This window comes from Engraulis encrasicolus, chromosome 18 (assembly GCF_034702125.1).
Source record: "Engraulis encrasicolus isolate BLACKSEA-1 chromosome 18, IST_EnEncr_1.0, whole genome shotgun sequence".
Taxonomy (NCBI): Eukaryota; Metazoa; Chordata; class Actinopteri; order Clupeiformes; family Engraulidae; genus Engraulis; species Engraulis encrasicolus.
Window position 1 is genome coordinate 16494986 of NC_085874.1, and position 25844 is coordinate 16520829.

Below are 25844 nucleotides of genomic sequence, written 5' to 3' on the forward strand. Positions count from 1 at the left end.
TGGCCGCTCATACATATACAGAGTCCTCATGCTTCCCAATGTAAATGAGGCACTTTTACGGCTACAGGCAGAGTTGCCTGGTGCCACTCCCCTCTCTGCCCAGACCAGCGTGTGTTTACCCGCTGCCTAGCGAGGCAGAACGGCCCTTTCAGTCTCTGTGACTGATGTAAATTACGGCCTGCTCATGACCAAACTGTAAAACACAGGGCATTGTTCTGAGAGCTGCTCTTGTTTACACACACAGAGGAGAGGAGAGGAGAGGAGAGGAGAGGAGAGGGCAGGGCTGAATTAGCATTGGCTGAGAGTGTGTTTTGCTTTTTCGTGCTTTTTTTGGTGCCTGACTGCGAGTGAACGACAAAGCGGGGGGAGGAAAGATGTTTGGACTGGGGCTGTGTGGTTGTTTTGTCTCTACAGTCAAAACTGTTGTATTCATTCAGCACTTTGATGGTATTGTGGGACCTAATAAACTCTAGATCAGGGGTATTCAATTAAAAGTCACGGAGGGCCAGTTTATCAAATTCCTAACAGCAAAAAGGGCCGAACTTAATATTATATATAGATAGCGGCACGCCTATGTTTTCATTGTGTTCAGAACTTGTGGAGGGCCAGAGCCTTGCCATGCAAGGGCCGGATCTGGCCCTGGGGCCTCCAATTGAAGAGCTCTAGATGTTGAATTGACTCTATGTGGTGTTGAATCAACACTGGATTTTAAAAAACTAAGTAGGCTCAGCACTGGGCCTTCAAAAATGACATCCTCACGTGGATCACAGGGAATGTGGCAACTTTTTTATTGGTCATCTGAGACATATAACTTGCACGGGGTCCCAGGGGGGGGCGAGAGAGGGGCATTACTGAGACGCATTTGGACCGCGCTAACAACACATCCTTTGTAGGCTGCAAGTAAAAAAGGCTCAGGCTCGTCCTCATGTAATTTAATGGCAGCCCTGACAGACTAGACAAGAGCCCTTTTAAGTGTGCATACTTCTGCTTTAGGACCTACAAGAGCTCCCTTTTAAGTGTGCATACTTCTGCTTTAGCAACTACAAGAGCTCCCTTTTAAGTGTGCATACTTCTGCTTTAGGACCTACTAGACAAGAGCTCCCTTTTAAGTATGCATACTTCTGCCTTAGAACCTACTAGACAATAGCCCCTTTTGAGTGTGCATACTTCTGCTTTAGAACCTCCTATACAAGAGCCATTTTAAGTGTGCATACTTCTGCCTTAGAACATACTAGACAATAGCCCCTTTTAAGTGGGCATACTTCTGCCTTAGAACCTTCACATGCACACGTGCATGCTGACTCACAAACATCCTAGAAGTATCTCAATGTCAAAGTCTCGTTTTTTTCTGTAGGGCATGCTATACGGACAACAGAGGTAGGGCTTCTATGGTGCTTGGAAAGATCTCGTACCTAGCACGGCTTTCATAAATATAACACCTTCTGTGACAGCTTGACCTAGGAAAACAGGACAGGCCAGGGTATAGGAGTGAATGGTTGAGTTTGGAGACTTAGACGGATGGGCGTGGGGGTGGTGGGTGTGTTGTGTGTGTGTGTGTGTGTGTGTGTGTGTGTGTGTGTGTGTGTGTGTGTGTGTGTGTGTGTGTGTGTGTGTGTGTGTGTGTGTGTGTGTGTGTAGGGGGGTGGGGGTTGGCCTGGGCAGCTGAGAATTTGTGTCTTTTTTTTGGCTTGCTGCTGCAGACTGAGCTTTGCACTGTAGAAGCGGGTGGGGGGGGGGGTGCAGGGAGGTCCACCGGGCAAGGTGAAAGGGTACCGTGAGTGAGTGGGTGGGTGAGAGAGGGAGAGCAAGAGAGAGAGGGAGAGTTGAGAGAGTGAGTGAGTGGGAGAAAAAGAGACAGGATGGCTACTCAGTGCGCTCTTGGAGATAAGCAGGACACAAAAACACAGGCAGACTGTTGACTGGGAAATCCAACAGGGAACAGTGTGTCACGGGACTATTTTAATCATTTCTCCTTGGAATTTTCTCTCTCTTTTTTTGGTGTCTCGTTGGCTCGTTGTGCTCCATCTGCGTGCAGCTCTCTCCATCTGCATGCGATTTAAGAACTCTTTAAGGGCTTGAGCTGTGGGAAGGGAAGGGGAAGGGTTTTCTGCGTGTTGGTGGTGGAGGAGGGAAAGAGGGTGGAAACGGGGTGTAGTTGGGGCGGCACAAGGAAGTCCATACAGTTTGACTGATCGAACTCTGGCTGTGCTGGGCTGAGCTGAGCTTGGGCTGGGCTGGGCTGGGCAAGTGGGAGTCCCGCTGTTGGTGCCGCATCTGGAAGTGGACGTCCGTCCGTCCATCCGCCCACCCCTCCGTTTGTTCGTCCGTCTGAGGGAGCAACTCAAGCAAGGGGGGAGCCACTGGAGCACAGCAATCCCCCACCGATTCCCAGAGAGAGAGAGAGAGGGAGAGAGAGAGAGGACCCACCCACCCACCCACGAGACCATAGTCAGAGAGAGAGAGAGATAGAAAGAGAAAGAGAAAAAGGGAGAAGGCAGCAAGCAGCAGCAACCCCTGCTGCAAAAAACTCCCCACAACTGACACATGAAAACATACACACACAATTTCGCAGAGGAAATGGCAGCGAGGCGAGTGCTGTCCATCCTGTGCCTGCTCTCCATCCTGTCAGGAAGTGCCCGGTGTGTTTTGTGGGATCAACAGAACACCGTGCTGAAAGTAAGTAGTCTGCCCTAACTAACTAAAGCTTGTCTCTCTATGTCTATGGCTCTTCCTCTCCACATTTCTCTGCATGACTGAAGGGCTGAGCACGAGTGGAGGGTGTACTGTAGATTGCAGAAGGCACACAGTAAAAAACATGTGTTAATTCAACACTTGGAGTCAATTACCTTCTACAGTGTATTTGGTCCTGCCTTAGTTCTCCATAAGTGTTGAATTCACTTTTTTATGATGTGCATGGAGAAGTTTGATCATTTTGAACGGTTAGCCCTGTAAAGCTTGAACCCTTTCCCATTGTTTGAAGAGTTAGGGTACAGTAGATGGGCATGGTTGTTTTTAAACAGTTCACTGGTGTGTGATCTGTTATGCTTATGCCATCAAAGGAAGCATTAGATTTTCTGCATTCTCGTCTATGTCTTCCCCCCCCTCTCTCTCTGTCTCTGTCTCTCTCTTTCCATGTTTATCTATCTGTCTCTTTTTATGTATCCAATCCCTCTGCCTCCCTCTATGTGCCTCACTCTTTCCTAAGCCCTGGATGAGTGTTGCCTGTGGCCAGCAGAGCCACGGTCTGTGCCTGTGCCAACGCCCATAGCACAGCAGACAGCTGTCGGGTGTTGAGCAGGACTATTAGCGCCCCATGTTGTGCTGTGGTGTTGTGTGGTGTGGTGTGGTGACATAGGGCATATTAGGGTACAAGGGACTTGTGCGTGCGCGCATGTGTGTGCGTGCGTGCGTGTGTGTCTGTGTGCGTGTGTGTGTGTACGTGTATGTTTATGCATGTGTGTGCGTGCATGTACGTTTGTGCATGCGTGTGTGTGTGTGTGTGTGCGTGCGCGTACGTGTGTGTGTGCAGCAGCTAATTTCACAGGACCCTCTGATAATTGTTGGTGATGGTGCTCTGATAAGTTGTGACCACTGACTTGTATCATTGGTTGTGACTAGGGGTGGGTATTGGCAAAGGATTCACGATTCGATGCGCATCACGATACACATGCCACGATGCGATTCTATCACGATGCATTGCGATTCATGTACTACTGTGATGCATTGCGATATTTACTTCGGTAAATGTGTAAAATACAGCTTATTTGTCAGTTGCTGTGTAGCTTTCTTAAGTCAGTTCATTCTATTTAAGCATTCTATCATCTGGGAGAAAGCTTACATCACAACAGAAATATTACCTATTCTCTACTGAACCAAATAACCCGTGGCAAATCGAATTTTATTGTTACCAAATAATCAATTGTCATGAATCCATGCAGTATATTGAGAAAATAAGTATCACGATACCTTGTCATGAATTGATGCATTGTATCGTGAGAGTAAGTATCGCGATGCATCGATATGACGATTATTTTGCACACCCCTAGTTGTGACTGAAGAGCTTTTTCTGTCGGTTGCCTCGAAGTAGAAAGTGAACATCATCATTGTCATTATTTTACAATAATATTGTTGTCTCGGAGATTGACATGTCGAGTTCAGGTATAATTGTGTGTTTATACTTTGAGGCCCTGTGCTTGGTCGGTCGCTACGGTTGTTTGTGTGGTTTTGGTTCTTTTTAGTTGTTTATGACAGTGAGCACAGTGAGTCATTGGGTCTGTGTTTGTGTGCGGATAAGTGTAAGTGCTGGTTTCTCATGACCTATGTCAGCCCTTGGGCCAGCCTATGGAATGGGGAAACACACAGGCCCATTTCCTCCCTTTCTCTCCCTCCCTCTCTCCCTCCCTCTCTCCCTCCCTCTCTCCCTCTCTCTCTCTCTCTCTCTCTCTCTCTCTCTCTCTCTCTCCATCCACCCCGGTCTCTTCACGGGAGTGCTGAAATGGTTGCAGTAAACCCGTGCGTGAACCAGTGTTGCCAGATGTGTCTGACCAAATCCCGCCCAAAAGGTTCTCAAAAGCCGCCAAAATGCGCTAAATTCCGCCCAAATTCAACAAATTACATTGACTTCTATGGGCCCAAAACGGCCTAAAAAAACGCCAAATGGCCAATTTTTCCCATTTTTGCCCGCCGAAGCTCATCCCAAGTAGCCCAATTGGGCGGGCACCCGCCCAATCTGGCAACACTGGCGTGAACCCCTCTGCACCACCAGCCAAAGTAAACAAGATGTCCAGATCTCATTGTGAGGGATCGGGTGCTGGAGTGCTCGGACAGGGGTGGGGTGGGGTGGCGGTCGGCGGGAAAGGTGGACAGCTGTAACACTCCATTCTTCTTCTTTCTCTATGTCTCTCTCTCTCTTTTGATCTCTCTCCCTCTCTTCCTTTCTATTCATTCTCTCACTTCAGTGTTGTAGAACTTTTTTGACTGTATGGACCAATCCTGTTAGTTAGAACGTAAAATGTAACACTCACTCAGTCATACTGAGCAGCCTCTGTGTTTTCCTCTCTCTCTCTCTCTCTCTCTCTCTCTCTCTCTCTCTCTCTCTCTCTCTCTCTCTCTCTCTCTCTCTCTCTCTCTCTCTCTGCCTAATCACTGAGGGTGACAGTGGTGTACTCTGTGGACAGTGGTGTGCTCAGTACTCTGGCTACAGTGGGTCTGGAGTTTGTCAGTTTCGCAGCTCACTCTGTCTTCCTATATCCCTGCAACTCCACCATATGTACTCCACCGTATGGCTTATCTCCAGAGAGACACAGAGAGGATGTGCAGTGCAGGGGGGTTCGCGCTTTGCATTAAACAGTTCACCTCCAACACCATCGCCCCCCCCTGATCAACAAGAGCCTCTTCTGTGCTGCTGCTCAGTGTCTGTCGGCCGGGGTGGAACACGATGACATCGTCTGTAGGAAATGCAGCGTGTCGGACAGAGAGCGGCCCTGTATACGAGCGCCCGTGAATGGAGCTTTGTTCTCCGCAGTAATGGGAACACTTTGAACTGGTCAGAAATAACTTGACGGACTGACTGACTGACTGACTGATTGAATGAATGAATCGCTGGCCATGATCCCGTGCAGGCATCAGAGTCACTTAAAGTCATGTGCGTTGTCGTCGACGAACATATGGGTGGAAGTCACGCTGGGGTTGGTGGACGGTGAAAACAAAACACTCCCTGTCATCTGTTTTTGAAATCAGGGAGGGTGAATGGGGTTTTCATGTGCACCTAATCAAAGAGGGGGTTAGTCAGTTAAGAGGGATTGCAGACGTTAAGGATTCCTTCATGCTGGCTGCCGTAATTGCTCGAATGAAACATCTGCTCCAGCTTCCCACGATCCCATGCTCTCTCGTAGGGTCTCTGGTGTATACGCTATCCAGCTGTTGGTGTGGCCCTGGGAATGGATGCTAACAATGCCAGAACTGTGGTTGCACACTTTTCCATTTGTTTCGTATAGGGAACTGTCCTATACTGTACACCCTATTCAAGAATGCATATTCAGTTATATATACTAGAATGTATATTACGCTGTCTGTAGAATAAGGCTGATTGTCCGCACACTTGCTCCTGTCTTGAAGAGCGTGTAGCCCGAAAACATTCACTTGAAAAAAGCAAGTGAAGCGGACATTCAACTTCCAAAAGCAAGTGTGCGGACATTCAGCTTTATTTTCATGGTTGTCTGGCCCTTTTGTCCTGCATCTGTGTCTTAAATATGCACATAAAATACACAAATTTAGGCCTACACTTTGGGTCCTGGTGATCACACTGCTTTGGACTGTTAACTGTAACAACCACAGTCCTAGCATATCAGCTGGCAAGGAATGATATGAATATTACATTGCATGACATTATAACATTTGACACATTAACCCATTAAAACATAACGTTATCAATTTGTTGTTACCAGAATGCCCATGACTAAGTCGGAGTGCATTACTAAACGTCCTGTTTTATGTTATAGTAGAGTAGTACTAATGAACCTTTCAATCACTATCACAGCGTGCCTCAGATGGTACAGCGTGCATTATGGGGTTACTTGAAAGCTAATAACAATTGAGGACATAATAATAGCATACAACACTTGCAGCCAGTCTACAAAGTGCACAGGAAACATACTGGTACAAGTGCAAATGTCTAGTAGGGTTCGTTTTTTTAATCACATTAGCACAGGGTTAAGTAGAGTTCACACACACACACACACACACACACACACACACACACACACACACACACACACACACACACACACACACACACACACACACACACACACACACACAGACACACACACACACACACACACACACACACACACACACACACACACACACACACACACACACACACACACACACACACACACACACACACACACACACACGTATATGCTTAGGGCCCCATAAAGGCTTGGGCTGGCCCTGGATATTAGTATTGTCTTCATGGGGTGACATGGTAATTTGGGGAACTCAAAGCTAGATTCCCACTGTGTTCCTACACACCAAACACGAACTGGCCATAAGCACAAGTGTTCCCTCTGTAAGATCAAATCCACAGGTGCTGTCCAGATGGCATCATGGCGGTTTCAAAAAACTACCAAGCCCTACATGAAAGACACTGGAGATAGTTCAGGCTGAAATATCTATCTTGTCATGCTTTCCCAGTAAAATCTGTCGTACGAGTTTTATGTTAGGGTGCGGCTTCTCACTATTTATGGCATAATCTATTTTTTTTTTAGCCCAAATCATTCATTTGGAGTTGAGTAAACAAGAAAATGCTAGGTCTACATAAAAACATACTACATGCCTATACATGTTTTTGTTTTATCTTACACTTACACAGAAACGGCCCACTTTCATTGTAGTATGGGCCATAGAAAGTCAGCACTCACATATATGAGGAAATGGAAAATGGAAAATGCCATGCAATATAAGAATGTATATGAACCATGTCATAAATTTTATGTCTTGTAGGAAAAGCAGGACAGGAAAAGCAGGAGATGTAGTACATCCAAACCTGCTGCTCACCTTTTTGCATGTAGTAGCCTAGTAGGGGCCATGGTGGGAGCATAAACGGTTACATACCGCCATTCAGACATACCGCCATTCCGACATTGAAGTTTTATTGCAGGAACCATTTTTCCAGCTTGCAGGAACTGTTTTTCAAAGATCCGTGACAAAATTATATGGTAATCCTGTAATTGCGCTGTCACTCTCTCCACTTTCCGGTCGTGTTGTAACATTGTTGCAAATGTCAATAGAGTTAGAACGTTGTTCACGCGCCTTTAAAGGTACACTGTGCAGGAAATGGTCAAAAAAGGTACTGCAACTATGCTGCTCATTGAAACTGGGCTGCCTATTGCCAAATTTGATCTTTACATGAAAGTTTACAATGTAATAAACACATATTTGTAGTATGGTCCAAGTACAGTCATTTTTGCAGCTAAAAATGACTATTTTTGGAAATTCAAAATGGCGGACCATGGAGAAGATCCCCCTTTTCATGTATGAAAAGTGCAATTTTTCCAGTCATAATGAACAATTAGAATTTGATGGTGGTTGTAAGTATTCATGAAAAAGGTAACATTAGTGAATGGGCAGCATGAATTCTGGAGATTAACAACTAAAAATCTCACACAGTGTCCCTTTAAGTACTTGCAACAATGTTTAAATGACTCGGAATGGCAATCAAATACTGTCGGAATGGCAGTAGGCCTATGTCGGAATGTCGGTTGCCCCCCGCATGAACGGTGCAAGTAGGGAATAGATCACACTCATTTTTTTGCATTCCTAATAAAAAGAAAAGAAAAATAAAGCAGAAAAAACTGAGTAGGATCTATTCCCTACTTGTACCGTTTATGCTCCCACCGTGGGCCCTACTCATTACTATTACCCCTACTCATCATTGCCGTGACCCCTACTAAAGTTTTGCGTCTCTGAAGTAGGAAGGATAAAGTATTCAGAATGAATTAAACAGAGAAAAAGAAAGAAGAAACAACTGAGTGTGATCTATTCACTATTTGCTTGATTACTTCAGAGACGCACCAACAAGGAGAAAGAGCGCGGTGTGTGGAAGATAGCATATACAGTACAGCCTACAAAGAGGACCTACACATCAGCATAGCAGCCTTCGACCTTGAAAGCAGTGTGGTAGTTGGGGCACCACCGCTCCGCCGCATGTTTCTCATTTGCTTTCTGTGGGAGGGCCTGCATGTGCTTTGGCTCCAGCTCTTGTGCCCTCGCTGGAGTAAATCATGGCTGTGTCCACCATCAACCCTGGAATGTGTGAGAACAGACGTGGTCGAATGCAGCGGCCCATGAACAACTGATAAATTAAATGGGTGACGGACGGAAGGAGGGAGGGCAGAGCAGGGGAGGGTAGAAGAGGCTACAGTGTTGGTGTCAAGAGGCAGCGTTGTTTGGAACAATGTGATTCTGTTTGAGGAGGAGAATTTCAAATTCAAATGTGCTTTGCAGCCCCAGTAAATGGCCAAAGGAATGAGCCAAAAACAAAATCTTCACAGACAACAAAGAGGGCAGTTTAGTGTTTCTGTATCAGATGGTTTATTTCTATGGTGCGTTCTTCTGAATGAGAGGAAATGGTGTCCTGTGAAGTGAAGTCTCAGATAGCACAGGTGTTCATCCTGTTATTATTCCCCTCCAGTAGTTCCATAGACATGACTGGCTTGAGATGTCTGAACAGTAAAAATGCAGGAACAAACAGAAAAGGTTGACTGAACACTCTTGTTCTCTAACTTAGTAAACTCCAAACTGTGGGTGCGTGTTGGCACTAAGGCCGACTTCAGGCAACTCCACAGGCCGACAAGGATTGTCCTTAGTATAAAAACCCTTTATTAATCCATGGGCATTGTTACAAAGATAAAACCGCCATCCGGTTTCAACCCGCACAGGGTCTTCATCAGAGCGTAAAACCTGCCCATGGATTAATAAAGGTAAAGTAAAGTAAAAGTAAAAATGCAGGGTTCATTCAACACTTAAAGAGTGACGTGGAACCCAGAAGATGTTGAATCGACTCTGTGTGGAATGGTTGTGTTCGAAGTGTTGGAATTATTACTGATTTCTTATTACTGTGTGTGAAAATTCCCATTCGTCCAGGTCATGGTATAGGCCGTAGTTGCTAAATGCCAGAGCTTACTGTTGTTGTTAGCAACTGCTGAGTGGGGGTCATCCCTATGTTCCCCGGGTCCTGTACTTCCTGCTGCTTCCAAGTAGACTGCTGCCGCATGGCGAGCACCGGCTGTTGTTAGGGTTACGGTTAGGGTTAGGGTAAGGGTTAGGCTGCCACTGTGCGCAAACTTGACATGAAATACGCATGGCAACAGTATGTTCAAGAAATATGCATGCGCAAGCATCCTGGGGCTTATCCCCTTGTCAGATACAATGCAGGGAACATACAGTAGGACTCTTTTTTAGAAAAAGGGGAACATAGGACATGGGGAACATAGGTACAGTTAGGACTGGGTACCGAAATTCGGTTCTTTAATGGAACCGAATCAAAGGTTAAGGTTCTACTTGGCATCGAAACGTGCCTGTAGGTTCTGGAACTGTAACCGAAACCGAAAAATTCTGATCGGTACTCAGCCCTAGGTACAGTGCACTCCCGCTGAATGTGAGCAACTGGACTTCTTCAAGAGATTGATTTCACCTTTTGTCAGCTATCATCAGCTGTGACCTGATGTCTTCATGTGGAAATGTTCAAGCTCCAAGAACCTCCACAGACTCTTCACAGACTTAGCCTATGCTCTACTTCTTTTTTGGAGTTGCTGTTCAGTACAGTCAGACCTTACACAACGAGCCAACATGAGATCCTCAACGTTGGGGCCAAATATTTACTCTATTTCGAATAAATGATGTGGAAAGTGGTGCGGAAAGCTTTTGGCATTGCATGTTTACAGGGAAAACTTCAATCACGCCAACCACTTTCTGCAAAAGTGGACCCAGGTGGTGGTTTAGCTAAATTGCTTGCATATGATTGAATGGCTTCTTGGCAAAAGGGCAAAACTTTTTTTTGTAAAGAAAAAAAAAATCTGGTTTAACTTAGCAATCATGTTAATGGTTTCTTTCAACTTTGCCCCATATCTTACAGAGAAAGAGAAAACGGCTTGTAGCTATGGTCGTGATTGGGCTCTTCTGATTTCTCTTTACAGGTGTGTGGCAGGGGATATTTCTTAAGCGCGCGGGGGGACTGCTTACCGTGCAACTGCAAGGGCCATGCCGACAGTTGTGAAGATATTACTGGAGTCTGCATTGTAAGTCTCTTCTCTCTCTCTCTCTCTCTCTCTCTCTCTCTCTCTCTCTCTCTCTCTCTCTCTCCCAAATATTATTTTCTTATGATTGCCAATGTCAATGAATCGCGTTGTGCAACAGAGTGGGAAGAAACTGCCTGCCAAGGAATGGGGTGGTTTGTCAGGAAATGATTAAGCCTTTATTTTTCCTTGAGAAATACTGGTAGGGAGAACTTGGTGTTTATTACTTTGGGATTTACTGAAAGCACACATATATATGTACAAGGATTCAACCCTTTCCACTGACTCACTGCATATTCTAGAAATTCTGGCTTTTGGACTAACCCATTCATTGACCAACTTCTGTGGGGTCTGTGAATGTGAAAGATTGCGGGATCTGTGAATGTGGAAGATTGTATGTCTTTCCCCATACACTGTAAAAAATGCCTGTTGAAATGACGGCAAAAAACTGTCAAATTGCAACAGTCAGTGACCGTAAAATGTAAAACAGTCTATCTCTGTACTAAATATGGCAAGCCACTATTTAGTCAAAAAGCGCTACATAACTTTATTTTTGACAGGTGTCATATGTAGAAAATACTGGACTGTTCTCTGTAAACGAAAATATTGGAAAATACCGTTAAGTGAGATGAACTAGTCAAGAAACGGTACATAACTTTATTTTTCACTGGTGTCAATATGTAGAAAATACTGAACTGTTCACTGAAAAGAAAATATTGGAAAATACCGTTAAGTGAAGATGAAGTAGTCAAGAAACGGTACATGACTTTATTTTTCACTGGTGTACACATATGTGCACAGCAAATTTGTCAGAGTTAGATTGATCAGAGTTAGACTGGTGTTCAGCCAAAATCTAAACATCAAGAGTTGCAGCAACACTACACAGTGTATCTGTATCTTCACAGTAATCTGAAAAAGTCTACCTGGGACAGTAATCCCTTGATTCAGTCTCTTAGAAGTAGCCCAGTCTATTTGAAACTGTCATTCTAACCCATCCAAATCAATCTGTCAATCGATTCCTGACCTCACCTGAGTGCTAAGGGCTGTCATGCAATGATTAACTGCCTGCCCTGCCAAATGCTTCATCACTCGGGTCACATGGTTCACTTGAACATGTATTTAAACAGGGACTGTTGCATTGTACTGCTCACTGGTTGCTAGCTAGCTAGGTGGCTGGCTGGCTGTAAGGCCGGCTGGCCGGCTGCTGGCCTGCCCTCACCTGGCCGGCCCGGCTAGCAGGTCACGTTGTAAGGGTGGCTGCATGGCTTGCTAACTAGCTTGTTTGTTAGCTTGCTTGCCCTGCTAGCTTTGGCCTTCATTTTCCTTAAGGTTATTTTCAGGCCTTTTTTAAAATAAAGAATGCATTTGCATACCCTTCATTGATGATACTAGACTGGTATCTAATTAGGTTGATGTTTAGGTATCTAATTAGGTTGATGTTTATCGGACTCCAGTGAGTAGAATCTGTCCAATCAGTTGTCTGTGATTGCAACTCTATAATTGGACTCACCTGAGTATAATCAGTCCAATCAGTTGTCTGATTGTAACTCTATAATTGAACTCACCTGAATATAATCCATCCAACCACTGCTGCCATAATTTTACCGTAAAATGTAAAAAAAATAATACCGTTATTTATTTAACGGTAGGCTTTGGCAACCACTGCTGCCATAATTTTACCGTAAAATGTAAAAAGGAAATAAACCGTTATTTATTTAAGGGTAGACTTTGGCAACCACTGCTGCCAGCAGTTTACCGTAAAAACAACAGTTCTTTTTTTACTGTGTATGTATTAGCTGTTTTTAAAAGGTTGTTGGAATTTATGTAACATCAGTGATAATAACCTATTACAAACATCACTGTCCATGCAGCCCCACATTGACTTAGGCCTACCTCAGAGCAGGCTTGTACGAAATTCAGAATTTCTGAATTAAATTCAATTCAGGAAGTGGAATTGAATTTGAATTGAATTGACTCCACCCCTACAGGATGTTGAATTGAACTGAATTTGAATTACAGGAAATGGAATTCAAAATGGAATTGAAACTCACTGCAATTCAGGAAGTGGATGAACACACAACTTTTGTGTTTTCAAAATAATAAAATACAGCAATAACAGTGTAACTGAGTACAATAGCATTAATACAAATATATATTGCTAATAAATTTAACTACAAATGTATTCAGCATTCAAAATGATAAGTAAATGTTGTATAAACCATGCAGGCCCCCATTGTGATTTTCAGTAGTTGCATGTATAATAATTAGTGTTATGCAAAGCCTACAGATGTCTTTTACACTTCTTATTTGTTATGTACCAAAATGTATGTAAATATTACCACCTAAGGTCTACAGCAAATAGATAATGGCATTGTACTAACTCAAAATGGAAGTTAAAAAAACCCGAAAGTCAAATAATTACCTACCCAAATCCTAAAGCACTGCTAGGAAGCAGCCCAACAGGTGACCTAAGGGGGCTATAATTCACTCTTCCCACCCACCTCGCAGTGCCGGGAATAGACACATGCTTATAAATATACAGCACCATCTAGTGTTCTTATTTTGTCATTACTTTGAGTTTCTTTGAATTTTACACCACCACCCAGGGATGGGCAAAGACACTAAACTAAATGTATTTCAAATTACAATGCAACATAAGATGTTACAAATATGTTACAAAATACATAACAGTAAATGTATCAATAATCAAAATATTGTATTTTGCATTTTCAAATACACAAAATACAACAGAAACTAGGTATGTAGGTGTGTCCTGACATTCAAGCTAATGAGTCTGGCTATTTGGTGTAGCGGTTAGAACCTAGGTTTTGCATGCCAGAAGTTCAAGGTTCGAGTCTCAGCAAGGAAACTCAATTTCCCTTCGCTACCCAATGGCTTGTATGGCATGACCAAAAATAAAAATTCAATTCACTTACACAATAAAAGGTAGGCCTACTTTAAACTCCTGTGTAACCATCATTTACAGTCATTGAACAAACAATAATGTTAAGTTCTTGTAATTATGGAGAAGGCTATATAAACAATGGGCTACTTGGCACAACTAGCATTTAAAAAACGGTACAGATATGTCAAGGTCTGTATGTGAGTTCAATAAACAAGAAAGTGTTAATTATGTCCACGTATCTTGCAAAGCGTCACTAATTGACCATTTGTGGCCTTAGAGCGCCATCTTATGTTTGATGCATGGTGCAGCATTAGTTATGATCACGGTTGCACCTTTGGTGCTTAGCATGGCAATTTCAATTATTGATGATATTTTATCAAGAGTGACGTTTTTTGATCCAACAGTATATATTCAATAATTCAGAATTTTGAGGCTGGTTATTCGTTATTAACTCGTAGTCAGGTAGTCACCTGCCAATGTTACCTGGGAATTTAACTGTCAATCTTTGGAGTCCTTCACCCCTTTCCCAGACAAACACTTCTACATTCCAATATAGCTACAAGCATCACTTACATACTATTTGATCCGTGTTCCTACTATGTAATTGCATTGTTCAGGAGAAAGTAGGCTATTGTATTTTCTATTATTTTGAAAATTCAAAATACAGGGGGGAAAGTATTCTGATACAAACTTCAAATACTTGTAATTCACTGACATGAAATACAAAATTCAAAATACTATGTTCTATTTCGAAATGTATTTTAATTGAAGTATTCGAGATACTGACCATCCCTGCCACCACCTAGTGTCAGTATTATGTCATTGCTTTGAATTTCTTAGAATTTAAATTCTGTGAAATTCAGTTTCCTGCCATTCCAATTCGAATTGCAATTCCATTTCCTGTTTGGAATTTCAATTCAATTCATATTGAAATTCAAGAATTGAATTTGAATTGTGGGGTCATTCTCAATTCAATTCGGAATTTCGTACAAGCCTGCCTCAGAGTACAATCTCAAAATGGTTTCTCAAAGCTTAAGATGTTTTTTTGTTCAAAGAGCTAGCCAGGTGTATTTTGTCAATGAATGTAGAAAAATATGAGATTGCATTTGTTCTGAAATTACAAATAAAGTTCCTTTGTTGAGCCTTGACATTCCAGAGCGCTTTTCACACTTCAGTGTGCTAAACCTGTTTCCCTCCCAGTCTTGTAAAGACCACTCTGCTGGCGATTTCTGCGAAAGCTGTGAAGATGGGTTCGCGCCAGAGGTCACGGTTGACGGCCGTCATTTGTGCCGCCCCTGTGCCTGCCCCTTGCCAACCGCCTCCAACAAGTAAGTGTCCAGTCTGGCCTCACTAATCTCTCTAGGTCCAAGTCCAGGGTTTTGAGTAAGACAAGAAAAGTGTGTTTGGTGGTCGGTGCCCAGACCTGACAAGAGATCCCTGCCGTGTGTGTGTGTGTGTGTGTGTGTGTGTGTGTGTGTGTGTGTGTGTGTGTGTGTGTGTGTGTGTGTGTGTGTGTGTGTGTGTGTGTGTGTGTGTGTGTGTGTGCCAGCTTTGCAGAGTTCTGCGACCGGAGAGGGCGATTTTTACGGTGTGTGTGTCAACCAGGCTACGCGGGAAACAGCTGTGAAAGGTAGGTTCCACTGCCGGGCCATTGCCATTCATGACTGTTAAGCCCCCACCATCAGAAGCAAATAGCCTATATTAACAACATCGCTTTCCATGCAGCACCTCACTGACTTGCTTCAGAGTACAAACAAAATGCTAGTTTCTAAAGGTCAGGAAGTTTTTAATGTATTCAACTTGTTCAACATCACTTTCATACCAAATTGTAATGAAGCACTGTACAACAAAACAATGACACAAGATTATTTGAGTGTTATGACCTTGATGATAGTGCACACAGACAATTATCACAAATGAGTGAACAAATCTGGTCTTCTCCACAGATGTGCACCAGGTTACTACGGAAACCCCATGAGGCCTGGAGACTCCTGCAAGAAGTGCGACTGCAACGGAAACTCTGACCCCAACCTGATCTTCAACGAATGCAGCAACGTCACAGGCCAGTGTTTGAACTGCTGGGGCAACACAGCCGGTGCCAACTGCGAGCGCTGTGCGCCTGGATTCTACGGGGACGCCGTCAGTGCCAAAAACTGCCGGGGTGGGTGCACTGCCAGCAAGTACATTTACTGTAGATGCCAGGGTTACAGTGAGGCCATCTAGCTACTAGCCCACATGGAAAACATGCAGGCAGGGGTCCTTAGAGTATGTGGATACACTTACTGTCACATGGCTGCCATACTGTAGTAATGCTATGGGACAGTTGCAGGAGGCACATTGGAAAGATTGCAGCTTATAAGCTCATAGAGTAGAAGTATAAAATAGAACATGCTACATGGATCTGTTTGCTGTTCGCTGTCTACTGATCTGTTTGTATTTCGCTAATGGCTGTGGTTGGTTTAAATTCCACTTTTTTCTATTCTATTATTTTTAAGTATCATAAAGATACGGTTTGTGGCCTAAGTAGTGCAAGTTACACTTTTTTCATTAACTGTAGATTGTGTCAGAGCATGCAGAGCCCCCTTTACAAAAAATCTTATATTTAAACAAAAAATATACGTAGGCTCAAAGCCAGTAGCATATTTAGTAGCATGGTTCTGAACAGCATTTCCCTGTGTGCGAATTCAAACTCTTGTAGTATCTTGAGGTGACAGCAACACAATAGAGCTTTGCTTGGTATTGGCATATTGCGCCAGCTTCGTAATTGGTGTTGTGGACATAAGCTGGCCTTCATAGAAGCAACAAGAGACGCATTCACTGTTTACACAGTTGGGTGTACTGTACAGTATGCAGTGGTCAGGATTCCACCCATGCAACACACAAGGAGGAGAGCAGGAATAGCAGCAGGACTTTATTGTTTTGGATTTGTTTACGTCGGGGGATGGGAAATCGTTCCACAGTGTCCCTGGGGACATACATTACAGTAAATAGTGACATATGAATTTGATTGTGGCATTTTTAATTTAAGTTTCCTGTTAATGTTTTCGTTCTTTATTTTTATTTGCGGATGACACTGCATATTTATTCAGGACAATGATCTGCTTTTACGTCACTGATCTCCTCTCTATAGTATTGGCTGTCAATTAATAAGATCCCGTTCAGTTAAAAGGTCATTATTGTATCATGTGCATTGGTTGGTGTTGAATTCCTCTGAAGGGGCCTCTTCCTCAACATAATCCCATGTGTGTACGTGCCTGTGTCCTGTGTGTCCTGTGTTGCTATTCAGAGTGCCAGTGTAACAAGTGTGGCACGGCCTCATGTGACGACCGCACCGGGGTATGCCACTGCAGGCCAGGCGTCACGGGCAGACTGTGTGACCAGTGTGAGGTAAGAACTGCAGTGCATACTGCTGTGCAATACACAAGTTGTGGTAACACTTCACAATAACCTATAAATGGTTAACTAATGGTTAGCTAATGGTTTGTTGTGCATCTATAATACTATTATAAGCATTGATATGTCATTACTAAATCAACTGTATAACACTTAAGAAACATTTTCTGATGACAATAATATATTACGACGATTATGCACGATTATGGAAAAAATTATAATCACAATTATTTAGATCAAAATCACGATCACAACTATTAATCACGATTATGCAGCAGGGGTTATGCCTTTCAACACCCCCCGCACCCACCCTCCCCCCATTTCCGGGGCGACACAGTAATATCTTACCATTAGTTAACATTAGTTAACCATTAGTTAATGAAGTGAAGTGTTACCCAAGTTGCATATCCCATAATGTTTACATGTACACAATATTACACTTTTAAAATACAATTTTATAAAGTTTTACACATGTCAGTACATCCTGGTGTCACAGACAGACTTTGTGAGGTATGAGGTAAGACCAACGGTGTAGGTTTGGTTTATAAAGTGGTGGGGGATAAATTTGTCCAGGGTTCGTATATTTACATTATATTTCGTTATAAAGTGGTGGGGACTCTCTAGGATAATCTCAGAAGTGGTATAGATATGATAAGAAGTTGAACTACAGAGCATGCTGTGCAATACACATGTTGCATATCCATTACATGTACATGAACAATATTGAGTTTTTCAAAACATAACATAGAATCAATTTTATCAAGTTTTTAATCAAGTTTTTACATGCATACGTACATCCATTTTGACACATATTTGTTATAACCTATGAGCTAGATATTGTACATCGTGTAAAGCGATTCTGCCTTTAGATCAGTTGGTTAGCATATCTGCCTCTACAAGTAGCATCTGCCTCTTGCTGGGGGTCACGGGTTTGAACCCCAACTGATGGACTTCGCAGGATGACCTCTTTCATTTGTGTGTGCTGTTTGGGATTAGCTAGTCCGGGACAATGGTTGAATCAGATTTTGCCAGGGATTTGACTTTCTGGAACATAAGTCTTCAACTCTGTCTGTGAACTCATTGTTTACATGTACATATGGCTTTGTCATGAAAAGAGGTGGATGGTGGTGGTGACTTCAGAAAGTAGAGACCCTACCCTGAAAAAAAACAGTCACCTGGTTGGGTGCTTCACAGAGCAGGATCCCAGGATCAGCACACAGACCTTGGGCACTTCAAAGGACTGAACCCAGGGAGACACTGGAACACTCAGATGTTTATAAGGTTTAAGAGATTTATTGGGTGCAGAAAAGCAAAGAGAAAAAACGTTGTATTTGTTCTTCCACATGAGCACATTTCACTGACTTGTTGACCTTAACATCAGATGATTGGTGTGTGTGCTCATCTTTAGAAACAGCTAGCTCAAGGGACAACGTCAACCTCAAAGATATTGAACTCTTGTTCATGAACTCAATTGAACTCGTCCCAGTAGGCCGCAGGAGTGGGGAACCTTTTTCATTGAGGGGGCCACTTCGAATTTCACCAAGGATAGTTGAAGTCCTCCGAGGGCCGTACTATGAACGCAAACCAGGATTTCCCCCCTGCACGGCTTATATTGAAGGCAGTTGCCTTTAAAACAGACCCCACCTTCTCTAGGTCCCCTGATTATAACTTAATTGTATTGAAAATGTAATATCTATGATTCATATACAAAATATTTCTGTGAAGCTGCATAACATTAAAATTATATCGGGGGCCGGATAAACGGCCCCCAAGCTGCCCTCGAGACAAAGGTTCATAGTGGGGGAAAAAAACGTTATGTTTGTTACGTTACGTTATGTTTTAGAGCTAGGGCATTGGACAGGGACCAGTGATTCAATTCTTTTCGATACTTAAAGGGACACTGCAGGAAATGGTCAAAAAAGGTACTGCAACTATGCTGCTCATTGAAACTGTGTCCCCTATTGCCAAATTTGACCTTTTCATGATAGTTTACGAAGTAATAAACTAATATTTTCTAGTATGGCCCAAGCACAGTCATTTTTGCAGCTAAAAATGGCTATTTCTGGAAATTCAAAATGGCGGACCATGGAGAAGATCCCCCTTTTCCCATAATGAATACTTAGAATTTCATGGTGGTGGTAAATATTCATGAAAAAGGTAACATTAGTGAATGGGTAGCATGAATTCTGGAAATAAACAACTAAAAATCTCACACAGTGTCCCTTTAAGAATGCCCCACGATACGATGCCATTCGATTCAATCGTCAGATTATATTGTGATATATCGATACATTCCGATTATTATTTACACCCCTATCTCTCTCCCCCCGCCCAATAGGAAGGCCATTCGGGTTTCTCCAGCTGCCTTGGCTGCCGGCGATGCGAGTGTGCTGCTGCTGCTCTCAAGTCCACCTGCCACCCCCTCACCCACAGCTGTAAGTGCAGGCCGGGAGCCGGGGGCCGGTACTGCGAGCGCTGTCTGCCGGGACACTGGGACTACAGCAACTCAGGCTGCAAACGTGAGTAAGCCAATTAAATAGCCTACGTGGTCCGTTGCTGTACATTAGCATGCTTGTAGCCTGGGAACTCCCATGCTGCCTTTAGTTCGACACAATCGTTCCTATCTGAAAGACAATCTCTAATCTCACTTGTGATCAGGTCTAGTGCTGGTGGTAACCAGGGAAGCTTGCTTGTGTTTCAGAGATTTTGTTTGTTAGTTACAGTGATGTGTATAAGTCACACGGGACAGGGGCCAGGAGGACAAGTTGAATCTTCCCATCCTCACTCCGTTCTCCAAAGCGCATACATCAGATAACGCAAAAGGAAAAAAAACATTATTGAAAATGTGAAATAATGTGAGTCGTGTTCTCCAAGGTCTCCACATCCCATCAAACCCTAGACTTAGGAATCTTGCTAAGCCCTCATCCGCTCCCCCTGTGCGACCTGACACTGACACTGACCTCTCCGGGCCTTCAAAGGGCTCTCTAATTACTCTGGGGTGTAAAAAAAAATCATCCTAAATCTCCAACACCCCTTCACTGTACCGTACTCCTCACAGTGACCTCCCGGGGCTTCCCCAAGGACAAGATAAAACACGGTAAAATACTGTATATAAGCAGCCCCCTCCTAGTAATGCTGGTGATGACATGTTACACTCAAGAGAGAGGGTCCGGTCCGCCCGTGCTGTTCCCACACCCCCTCATATCGGCGCCGCTGCTGCTGCTGATGTCATTGCCGGGCGGCGGGGGGGTGTCCGCTTACTGTGGAGGCCACCTGGAGGCAACTGTGGGGATGTTAGGGATTAGTAATGGAGGCCTCTTCCTGTGACATCACCGGCACGTTAGGCCAGCTGTTTGGGCCCACTGCCCTCCTCGGCATGTGCTGCAGAGGCAAATGGATGCGAAGGGATGGGCTGGCTGACACAGCGGTCCTCTGGTGGTGGTATGGCGTACTGCAGTAGTCCCCTCTGTTGGTGTAGACCAGGGGTGTCAAACTCAAATTGACTGAGGGCCAAAATCAAATTCTCAAACAAAGTCGCGGGCCGAACTCAATATTTATTTTTATTTTTATTTTTTGGACTAAAATTGTGAGTTGATGCACTTCATACTCATAGTTAAATTTCACACACACTCTTTCCCATTATATATGGTATTTGAAATGTGTCTGCACATCCTGTGACACACCAAATTTCATGTTCAGTTCCTGTTACCCTATACATTAATGGTGTATGTGGGCCAACTGTAATACACATTTAAAATAATCTCGTGGGCCGAATAAAATGGCTTCGCGGGCCACATTTGGCCCCCGGCCTTAGTTTGACATCCCTGGTGTAGACCATAGATGGATGGATTGATGAATTTTGTTGCTGCAGGCCATCTAGATAGATAGATAGATAGATAGATAGATAGATAGATAGATAGATAGATAGATAGATAGATAGATAGATAGATAGATAGATAGATAGATAGATAGATAGATAGATAGATAGATAGATAGATAGATAGATAGATAGATAGATAGATAGATAGATAGATAGATAGATAGATAGATAGATAGATAGATAGATACGTTATACATTTTATAGTTGGTTTAGAACCTAAGAAAACCTACAACCTATTGCTTCATTAATATAAATGTACCTACTGGTGACGACGTGTGCTCTGCGTTTCAGAGTGTGACTGTGCCAGTGGCCACTGTGACATGCACACGGGGGAGTGTCTGCCTGAACCCTCTCAGGTCAGCGAGTGCAACATCGGTGAGTACAGCCTGGCGAAACCCAGCTCATCATGTGCAGTGAAGGGAGTCCAATATATGTGCTGCTGCATAGGCCTATTCTGCTCCTATTTGTCAATGGAATGATCTAGTTTTACTAATATCAGTGATTATGTGCCAAAATCTCTCTTGATGATGACTAGTGTATCATCTTCTTAACCTCTTACTGCAGATGGGATCGCCGGCAGGCCTATTCACTATTTGCTGAAAATATTCAACTACATTATACTGTAACAACATTGCCATGACATTACTGGGAGCCTTAAGTAACAGATTAAGACATAGCCATTACAATTTTGCTGACAGTAAGGTTATACTGCTCTGTGCTAAGGGGTTAACCATGTTGTGTTCATTAAGAGAACTCAGAGGAAAGATATAGACTAGACTCTAGTGGTTCCCAAACTTTTTCCCCTGTGCACCCCATTGTAGATTTCAATGTCGTTCGCGCACCCCCTAAGCAAATATTTTGGTGTGCTGAAGTATGATTCACTGCACATTATGCACAGTTGTTTTGGGGAATCCTATTTTCCAACAGTCTAGGAGTTAAACTACACTTCAGATGGACCATCCCAGCATACAATTCACTATACAATTAAAAACTACTTCATGTTCATTAATGCTGGATAAAAACCTCACATATCCACCATTGCTTCATTTAGCTCACGCACCCCCTTATGGCAGGCCGCGCACCCCCAGGGGTGCACGCACCCCAGTTTGGGAAACCCTGGACTAGAGGAAAGCTGGCACTGGACTATGTCTTCTGAATCCAGGTTCATCATCACACTACCCACATGAAGCCATTTCTCACGCTGCTCCTGTGCTTTTGCTCCACCTACGTAGAGTGTGACGAGTGTATCTGGCACCTGATTGGAGACGTGCGTCAGTCCAACAAGACCCTAGACCAGCTGAAGGTCAGCGTGCTGAACATCTCCAGTGGGGCTGCGGCCAACGATCGCATCAAGTACTACAACTACACCGCCCATCGTCTGCAGGTAAGGCCGGAGGTGGACATATTAGGCCAACCTAGGCAATTACCCAGACAAAGTCTGCTCTCCATAGGGGGCCCTCAACTAGTCACACTAGTCATGATAAACACACAAAAGCAGGCCTGATCTTCATTTGTCACTTATGTAAAGTAGTCGAAGATACAGTATATACAAAACAAAACACTGAAATAGATAGATCGCTCCTTCCCTGCCAATTGGTGACCCTTATTTTGTGTACTTGTTTAAAAAATGACTTTTGAGGTCCCGATGTTTGTATTTTGCCTAGGTCCCCAAAATGGCTATATCCGCCCCTGTTGGTTTCCTTCAGCTTGCAAACCCACCTGACTTTTTCAAACTTTTCTGTTTGGGTCTTCACACCTGATTCAATACCTTTACATTATGTACACTAGAGTGCAACAGTATTATATATTATATTATATATTCTTCTGCATCAATGCATGGATTGCACATTGGATCCGCTATATACAGAAGTACAGGGGTGCATTTCTCGAAAGTGTAGTTGTTAACCAGGCAGCAACTTGGGTAGCTACCAATGTGAAATTGCATTGAAAACAACAAAGTAGCTAATGTAGTTAGCAATTATGGTTACAAGAAATGCACCCCGGCTTAGTTCACTTCAGCGTATAGCTCCAGGGTTGCTGGCTTGATTCCCAACTACACCAACAGGTGGGTGGGAGGAGTGAGTGAACAGCTGGCTATCATGACTACAAGTCTCTTTGAGACTTTAGTCTGGCCCGGCACACCATCTACAAGATTTCTCCATCAGGAGATGCAAATGGTGTGTTCGCCTTCATGAAATGCCTCCTTATGTTACTTGCTGCAGCTTTGATCGATTAGACCACCCATTCCTTCACTCACCTGAATTGGTGTGTCATTGCCTTAAACATGGTCCATGTTCAAAATGGATTGGGTACCTTGTTCGGGGGAATTTGAAATATTTTAGATGGTTTGCCTGGCCAGACTAAAATATTGAAGAGACTTGCAGTCGTGATAGACAGACTAGCACTATCCCCCACTCCTTCCCAGTGACTGAGGGCAGCTTGATGATTGAGATCCTTGAGACAGGCTCTGTCCCCATAGACTGGGTGTAACACAATTTAGTTTTGTGTGCATGGTGACTTTGATAGAGTCTTAGAGTCAGTCAGAATGAGAAAAATGTTTATTTAATATGGCCCAATTGACATTTGTTTATATGTTCAGAAATATGTGGTACTTCTTACTCTGTTTACTGCTGTGTAATAACTACATACACACATACACGTACAGTATCATCAGTACAAGCACAAACATGAGCTTCAGACACAAATTAACAGAATGCAAAAGGGTAGAGTACACACAGAAAACACAAGTATCTGAAAGACACCTTTTTCTTGGTTCGGTAACTCTTTAGAATAACGTCCTATTCACAGCTTCATTAACACTTTATAAATAATGAACTAATTATCAACAAAATGTTTACAGATGTTTATAAATGGGCAAGAAACACTATGATAACACAGCAGACACAGCGCAGTCTCAGCAGTCCTGATAGTTTCTCCTCCAAAGACCAGAGGGCATGAAACCACATAAAACTCACACAGTAGAAGTTGATTCACTGTGCAGTCATAGTTTGGTTATTACTCATTTACAAACATTTCCAAATGCTATGTTAAATGTTAATTGTTATTAAATGTTAATAAAGTGTTTATAAAGCTGTGAATAGGACGTTATTCTAAAGTGTTCCCCTTATTTGTTTTTTGTTTTAAATCCAGGCACAGTTTGTTGGCTGGAAAAACAAGTCGGCCGCGCTGCGATCCCAGACCGAAGCCCTGGAGGAGGGCGTAGAACAGCTGCTGCAAGACACACCAACATTTTCAGACCGAGTAAGCACTACACTGTCAATCCATGTTTCCAAATAATGAACTTGGGAAACCATAGAGAGTTAATGTACTCTCAATGCATGAAAACCATTAGGACTGGATACAGCTAACAGTATATGATTTTAAACCATAAAATGAACTGTGTTCACTTACCATGAGTGCAGACTCATTTGAACGAGTTTGGGCCACTCTTTTCATCTGCACTCAGCAATGTGTGCGACTTTGCCTGAGTAATCTTTGTGTGTGTGTGTGTGTGTGTGTGTGTGTGTGTGTGTGTGTGTGTGTGTGTGTGTGTGTGTGTGTGTGTGTGTGTGTGTGTGTGTGTGTGTGTGTGTGTGTGTGTGTGTGTGTGTGTGTGTGTGTGTGTGTGTGTGTGTGTGTGTGTGTGTGGCATGGTTTCAGGGGGACACGGTCAAGTTCCTGGGAGAGAATGTGGAGGAGGATACGCAACACAGCCTCAACCTGGCAGACGAACTCACACTCAACCTCACTACTCTCAACGTTGTCATAGAAGGTATAGTTCAATGTGCTGATCTGCTGAGGTTTTTTTTTTAATGTACGTCTCCATATTGTGCCCCCCATAATTTTAAGGCAGGAGACTTTTTTCCTCACCTCTACCTATGTTGTTATTATGCTTCCTGTCTACAGATCCATGTCAATCCACCCCTCCCTTCCCTTGTCTTACTGTATTGTGCATACTGTATGTAATGTACAGGTGGGTTGACAGATGTTCTAAGCGCTGTTCTGTGGCAACTTCGCTGTGTTGAGAACAAATTTCCCGCACCAACACACGTACGCATGCATGCTCTGTCTCTCTCTGTTGCCGTCTCTGTCTGTGTTGGGTACCATGCCAGCATGTACTTCCGTCTCTCTCTCTCTCTCTCTCTCTCTCTCTCTCTCTCTCTCTCTCTCTCTCTCTCTCTCTCTCTCTCTCTCTCTCTCTCTCTCTCTCTCTCTCTCTCTCTACACACACACACAGAATCACACATAGTCACACATACCTAACCTTGTCATCTTGTCTCTGCACCCCTGCCCTTCCCCTACCCCTTAGAGATGATCAGTGACTGGGAGAAGTATAGGGAGCAGCAGGAGGTTGACCCAGAGACGGTGCGGCGCAACACAGCCCACGCAGAGGGCATGCTGGCCAGGATGAGAGGCATAGACCTCACCCCCAACGAGCCCATAAGCACCAAGGAAAAGTCAGACGCCAGTGAATGTGAGTCGAACCTGAATACCTGTTTCACATCCCTTTCAAATCAGTCCTAGACGGATCCTTTTTAATCTGCTGTCAAATCAATGTGGCCAAACAACAGAGCAGAGTTACTCGTTTTTGTACAGTGTTATGAAGGAAAAATACATACACAGCGGCTGTGGGGTGTTGTGTAACAACAGCAAGTATAATACGTGTTAGTTCTCCAAACAGACAGTCTTCAGTGATATGGCCATTAGTGATGTTCATGTAACCCAAATATTATACCTCAAAAAGGCGTTCCTATACGCAGCCAATGTCCAAATGTTGCTGATGCGCACTCATAAGTAATCAAGAAAAAAAGAGGTAAATCGCAGCATACTGTCTGGTAGACTTTGATTTACTCCCGTTTCGTTG

General features: G+C 43.5%; 1 protein-coding gene across 1 annotated transcript in view; it reads left to right on the top strand.

Moving 5' to 3' along the window:
- The first annotated feature begins 2446 nt into the window (after positions 1-2446).
- lama4 (laminin, alpha 4) overlaps positions 2447-25844 on the top strand; it is a 49883-nt gene continuing 26485 nt past the window's right edge. Inside the window, exons 1-12 of the mRNA XM_063223110.1 lie at positions 2447-2676; positions 10704-10805; positions 14908-15035; positions 15257-15337; positions 15654-15868; positions 16994-17094; positions 19439-19619; positions 21272-21355; positions 22213-22364; positions 24131-24241; positions 24641-24752; positions 25290-25454. Coding sequence (XP_063079180.1) covers positions 2545-2676; positions 10704-10805; positions 14908-15035; positions 15257-15337; positions 15654-15868; positions 16994-17094; positions 19439-19619; positions 21272-21355; positions 22213-22364; positions 24131-24241; positions 24641-24752; positions 25290-25454 — 1564 coding nt within the window. The 5' untranslated portion in view covers positions 2447-2544. The remainder of the gene's footprint in view (positions 2677-10703; positions 10806-14907; positions 15036-15256; positions 15338-15653; positions 15869-16993; positions 17095-19438; positions 19620-21271; positions 21356-22212; positions 22365-24130; positions 24242-24640; positions 24753-25289; positions 25455-25844) is intronic.